Source organism: Budorcas taxicolor, chromosome 7, assembly GCF_023091745.1.
Source record: "Budorcas taxicolor isolate Tak-1 chromosome 7, Takin1.1, whole genome shotgun sequence".
In the NCBI taxonomy this organism is placed as follows: Eukaryota; Metazoa; Chordata; class Mammalia; order Artiodactyla; family Bovidae; genus Budorcas; species Budorcas taxicolor.
In genome coordinates this window covers 15,191,142-15,197,250 of record NC_068916.1, presented here as the reverse complement: position 1 = coordinate 15,197,250, position 6,109 = coordinate 15,191,142, and the positions used below count along the sequence as shown (strand labels likewise).

The window sequence follows — 6,109 nt, the reverse complement described above, 5'->3', positions numbered from 1 at the left end:
AACACGACTGAAGCGAGTTAACACACAAGCAGGTTTAGGAGCTATTTGGGAGGCAGGGTTAACGAGATGGCAGTAAGAAAGGAATAAACCCAAAAGATCGAGGTGAACAAGCAAACCTAGAGAGTGTCTGTACAGGATAGAAGCTGAGGGCTTTGAGGCAATGAGACAAACTTCTCAGCCCCTTTCCTGCTGGGCTACCTTCAGAGACGTTGCCAAACTTCCCTGCCTTAATGAGTGGGGACTGTATGTGTGCAGATACGGAGTACTCCAAAAATGGTAGCTATTTACAAAAAAAGGCAAGGTTGGGGCAAGAAAGAAAATTAACAAGGTGGAGCAGTTGGCCCAGAGGTGACAGTAACAGAGCTGGCACCAGGGGGCAGTAGTGAGCAGGGTGGAGCGGCTTGGCAGGTCTGAAGCCACTTAAACTAGATTGTGGTGCCCAAGTGCTGGGCCCAGGACAAAGCCTGCCTGGGGGCACGTGTCCAGGCAGTGTGCCGAGGAGGTGGGCAGGTCACTGCCGCCTTCTGGAGTCTGGGGATCAGAGCCTAATAAGGGGTATTTGTTCAGGAGAAACCTGAACGGCTGCATGGTAGAATTCAGTCGGAGGCCAGCAGACAGCGGGCTTCCTGCCCTCCCTCCTTCCCCCAGGAGAAAGTCGCCCCAGCTCGGGGGATCTCAGGGTGGCAGAAGCTGGGGTTTCCCCCACCAGCCTCCCACTCTCCCCCACAAACACTCCAGGCCCAGGCGCTGTACAGTAGGCACTTTATTAGTGGTTGGAATGCAGTTACACATAGGGGTGTGTGGACAGAATGGGGGAGGGGGGCAGGTAGGCACAGGAGACAGAAACCCCAGGTTGGGGTTTCTCCAGATCCCATATCGGGGGGCCTTGAGATATGGCGAAGGGAGAACGGGCACACCTGTTCCCCTGAATTCAACACATTTGGCAAAAGATCCTCAAAGCGAGGAGACTGGGGGTGGGGGGTGCCCATTTGCCCAAGGCATTTACCCCCATCCCCCCTTTCTTCGAAATCGTCCCTTGGGTGGATTCAGTTTCTTATGTCTCTTACAAAGAGAGGTGTGTCAATAAGTGGCAGAGAAAAGGGGAAATTCGGCCCGACTCAGCCAGCCAGCGGTTTACATTTTTGCCGCTGTTACCAACCTCCTCCCCACCAGCCTACCCCCAGCCTCCCTGCCCCCACAACCTACCTCCCTCTTCTCCACCCCATCGACACCCCAGCTGCTGCCTCCCTAGCCAGGAGACACCCCTACCTGGGTACACACAGCAATACCCAAGGAGGGGACATAAGCATTCTTTAGCGGCCCCATCTCAGCCATGAAGACAGAGAAAAAGCTAACAGACCCTTTAATGCATGTCCAGGTTTAAAAATAAAGAAATGCCTGCAGTGGCCAGTAGCCAGTTGTTCAGCCTGGAGAAAGGGTTCTGGCATCCTGGCCAGAGCAGACGCAGGTTACAGTGGCCTTGTTGCAGCCACCGCTGTTGCAGACACAAATACTGTCCTGTCGTAAGAGGGGGCAGGAACCACAGGGTAGCCCACAGAGGCCCCACATGTTGGATAATAAGAAGCCCCACCTGGATTCTCATCCTGGCTGGTGGGGGGCGAAGTAGTGAGGGGGGGAGGTGCCCAGAAAACTCCGACTGGCCCTTGGCATAGGGAGGTGATGCCCCAAATCCTGCAGGTTCCCTGGTGGTAACTGGATGATGGGTGGGGCAGGAAGGGGGCGGCAGTGATAGGACTTCAGGTCAGCCCGATGGGCTGAGGGTTCTGACCCAGCTGCCCACCACACATCACGAAAGTTCCAGGGAGGGTGGGGGCGGGGCCTCTAGGCCTCCGCCTGCCTCTTGTTGGTCTTGTTCAAGATCTTCTTGAGGGTGAGAGACATGAAGTAAGGCCTCTCGGGCGTCCCATCGTTCCTCTCCAAGTCCTCCACTGCGGAGAGAGGCCCCAGAGCAGGCGGCATGAGGGGAGCCCACGGGCGGGGGCACCGGGGGATTGGGTGGGTGGATGGGGAGGGGGGTGGGACACAGAGAAGCCTCAGAGGGTTAAGAAGCAAGAGGCGCTGGGACTGGAGCGGGGGGGGGGGGGGGGGGGGGGCGCGCGCACACACACACACAAACACACACACACGCACGCACTCACACACGCGCACACACACGCTGATCCCCGCTCCCAGGCCCGAAAGCCCCGCATGCACCCGCCCTGATCTACAAGCCAGCCTCCCTCTCTACTCCTCGACTTCCGCCCGCTTCCCCTCCTCCGCACTCCCCTTCAACAGGATGTCTCTCAGCTCGGGCGACATGAAGTAGGGTCGCTCCTGAGAGCCGTCATTTCTTTCCAGGTCCTCACCTGGGCTCCCCCAGGAACCAGCAAGGGGGGAAATGGGGTGGTCAGGAAGGGAGGGGATGAGGGAGGCGGGGCGGGGGCGCGGGGTTTCAGGGAAGCCAGCAGGCATGGAGGAGAGGACGAGAAAAGAGAAAACAAAAAACCAAAAAATAGACGGAGAGACCAGAGTTAGTGGCAGCCACAGATGCCCCCCCCAGAGCCAGAAACTCCAAAGCCAAGGGCCCAAGGGACAGTGTTCCAGCTGCAGCCTGACCAAAGGACAAGAGGATGGAGCAGCTCTGAACGCGGGGGGAGAAGCTGGGGGTGGGGTGGGAGGTGGGGCAACCTGGGGCCCTAGGGACAGCCAGGCTCTGGGGAGGCCGCGGGCACCAGGTGGGCAGATGTGTAGCCCCATCGCAGGGTGATGTTCTGCCCAAAGGGGAGAAGCGAGTCAGGGCCCAGCAAGGGTCGGGGGTGAGGGGTTACTCACAGAAACAGAGGAAAAGTGTGTCCACGCACATGCCGTAGACACTGAAGAAGCCATGGGCGATCAGGTAGGAGCCGATGACCACCGTCTGGGCAGAGGATAGACAAGCTCTTTCCACCCTTCTGCCCAGGGCAACCTCTACCCACCACCTCATCCCTTCCAGCTAGCAGCATGCCATTTCCCTGCTGATAAGCCAGCCCCTCATTTAAGGCCTTTGGCTGCATTTTTTAGGGAATGATAGGTTTTGACAGTATTCTTTTTTCTTTTTAATTTTTTTGGCTGCACTACAAGGGGTATGGGATCTTAGTTCCCGAGCAGGGATCGAACTCATGCCCCCTGAATTGGAAGCACAGAGTCTTCACCTCTGGACCGCCAGGGAAGTCCCTAGTGCATGACAGCTGTAATGCCCACATCCCTACTAGACTGTGTCTGTCCCATTTATATCCCCCAGCAACCTGGAAACTCAGAGGGCCTTGGTAGGTACTTGATAAACATTGATTGACTAAAGTGAACAGATTAAATAACTTGCCCAGAGTCACTCAGAACTACCAAACAAAGAACGAAAATAAAAATCGAGGTCACTGGGCCCCAAGTCCTGCACTCAGATACTGTACTGCTGTTAGGGGGATGACCTAAACCCCTAGCCACGGCCCCATCCTCTGCCCGCCCAGTCTCCACCTCCTCATCCCTTCACTCCCTCCACACCAACCACACTCATTTGCTCACTGTTCCTGGCACAGACCTGCCTCAGCTGTTTGTCCCCTCTGCCACAATATTGCCTGCATCTCTTTCAAATCTTAGACATGACATCACTTCCATGGGGAAACCCTCTAGACTCCCACACCTGCCCACATCCTCCACTGCAAGCTCGAACACTTGGCTCCCTGTAATTCTTCTGGAACGTACAACTTTGCAAGCATACATCTAATTTGCATCATCATGGGCATGTGGAATATGTGGGATCTTACTTCCCTGAGCAGAGATCGAACCCATGCCTCCTTGGCAGCATGGAGTCTTCACTGGACCACCAGAGAGGTGCCATGTCTATTTACTCCTAAGCTGTAAGGCCTTTGAAGGGAAGCCCTCCCAGGTCGTGCCTGGAATATGGTGGTGCTAAGTTGCGTCAGTCGTGTCTGACTCTTTTTGTGACCCTATGGACTGTAGCCCACCAGACTCCTCTGTCCATGGGATTCTCCAGGCAAGAAGACTGGAGTGGGTTGCCATGCCCTCTACCAGGGGATCTTCCTGACCCAGGGATTGAAACTGCACCTCCTTTAATCCCTGCACTGCAGGCGGATTCTTTACCACTGAGTCACTAGGGAGGCCCCGGAACATGGTTGGTACTTAATAAACATTTGTGGCCTGAGTTAAACAACCATTCCCCACCTCTGCTTCCATTCACATCTGTCCAGTCAGAGTCCTGACATCTCCTTTTCCCCAACCCCTGCCCACCCCCAAAGGTTCATACCACTATAGGGACCCAGTAATAATGGAGGGGTGGTGCTGTGTCCTGCACGATCCTGATTCGGTGAGTGAAGAAGAAGAAAGCCAGGATCCCTGGAGAGCAGAAGGAAATGGAGATGGTTGAGGGTTCTGGATAAAGGAAATGCCTCCCCCACCACCAAGAAGACCCCAGAGAAGACGGTTATTATAGAAGACATGGGGGCCGATAGCAGCTCACTAATGGCCTCCAACAGTCTCTCTGCAGCCAGACAACACTCACCCACGCTACCGACTATCAGAAGTTTGCCCAACAGGAAGAGGAAGTCGGTGACTTTATCCAGGACAGCCACCCTACAGGGGACAGTAAGAAGCAGACGTGAATGCTGGCTCAGGGCCTGGGGGAAGAGGGAGGTAGCCAAAGAAGGGTGTTTTTCCCTGACCTGATGATGTTTCTCATGAGCAGGAAGAAGGCGTTTCTGGCTGAGGTGCAGAAGTTGGTGCCATAGATGGCAATCTGGAGGGAGGTGGGAGCGATGGGTCAGCCCCACCAGGCCGGGGAATGAGGGCTCCTCCAGCTAGCAGCAGCTGGTGGGTTAGATCTTGGTCCCAGGCCTACTCACCATGATGTAGGCATTTCTGTTGAGGAATTTGATGAATTTCTCTAGACACCAAAAGCAGCATTTGAGACAGCTCATGAGGAACTTTGCAAACTTGTTCTCTGCCGCTGGTAGATGAGAGAGATGCAGAGGTGAGAGGAAACCCCACTCGGCCTGGTAGGAGCCCCTACTTCCTTGCTTCACACACTTGGCAGAGTCCAGTACTCTTAGAGCCCCCTTCTCGAATAGACAAGGAAAGGGAGACTTGATTCAGGACCCTTGGAGTCCTGTCCCACAAGCTGGTAGGAACCAACAGTGACCCTCAGCCCAGTCCCGCAAGATAGGAGTAAGTGACAACCCACACGGCTACCCTGGCCCTGCCTCCCAGGCAAAAGCCAATCCTTGAGACCTCCTTGGCTCCACCCCAAAGTACAACCAATCCCAGCCTGACCGTCTCTTTAGGAACCAATGGCGGCCCCGCCTCTTGTTCCCGCCCCTTCAACGGAAAGAACTCCTTTCAATGGGCTCTTCCAGCCATTCCTCATCACAGGAACGAATCACGAAAGCCCCATAGGCAGCAACCAAACTCGGTCCCAGCAATTTAGCCCCACCTCCCTCCAAGAATCAATCCCAGTCTAGCCCCGTAGCCCCGCCCCCCCATGGGAATCATGTCAACCACCTGTGGGCCATACCTTTCAAGCGCTGATCCAAGTACTCCAGCATCACTCGGATGACCTGCACGACGGCCAGAAGGAGGGAGCCAAAGGCCAGGGAGCCTGTGTGATACCTGTGAGCCGAGGGGGTGGTCAGCGGCCGGGCCAGGCCTCTTCCACTCCATCTCACCCCCAACCCCCAGCCCACCTGGGTCCCCACCTGAGCGCCCGGCCAAAGGCAGAGAAGAGCGGGAAGGCAGGCAAATCATCCGGCTTGTTCATGGCCCAGTAGTAGGAGGCAAACGCCCCGGCTAGTGTGACTTGGCCCAGTGCCAGCACGAAGTTGGCCAGCCAGAAGAACATGAAGACGTTGAAGATCTGCAGGCCCAATAGGGCCCGGTGGTAGGTCGATTCACCACCATAGAAGGCGAACTGGCAGTGGGCTCCAGGACACAGGCGGGATTCATTGGAGGAGGGGAAGGTCTGTGGGAGGGATGCAGAGCCTGGTCATATCTTAGGGCCTTGTGGTTCAGAGTGGGCTCTGGGCATCAGGTCCAGGTCAGGTGGACCATGGAGTGGGACAGGAGT

The 6,109-nt window shown here is 56.0% G+C and overlaps 1 protein-coding gene across 3 annotated transcripts in view; it reads right to left on the bottom strand.

The window, feature by feature from the left end:
- Positions 1-750: 750 nt before the first annotated feature.
- The window catches only part of SLC44A2 (solute carrier family 44 member 2), a 31,709-nt gene continuing 26,350 nt past the window's right edge, over positions 751-6,109 (bottom strand). For 2 of the 3 annotated variants that reach the window (XM_052642874.1, XM_052642873.1), the window contains exons 15-22: positions 5,742-6,004; positions 5,561-5,655; positions 4,893-4,996; positions 4,713-4,786; positions 4,553-4,623; positions 4,298-4,386; positions 2,833-2,917; positions 1,824-2,366 (exon numbers count right to left, since the gene is read on the bottom strand). In XM_052642874.1, coding sequence (XP_052498834.1) covers positions 2,245-2,366; positions 2,833-2,917; positions 4,298-4,386; positions 4,553-4,623; positions 4,713-4,786; positions 4,893-4,996; positions 5,561-5,655; positions 5,742-6,004 — 903 coding nt within the window. In that variant the 3' untranslated portion in view covers positions 1,824-2,244. Of the gene's footprint in view, positions 2,367-2,832; positions 2,918-4,297; positions 4,387-4,552; positions 4,624-4,712; positions 4,787-4,892; positions 4,997-5,560; positions 5,656-5,741; positions 6,005-6,109 lie in introns of all 3 variants that reach the window. The other variant, XM_052642875.1, reaches the window with a different exon arrangement.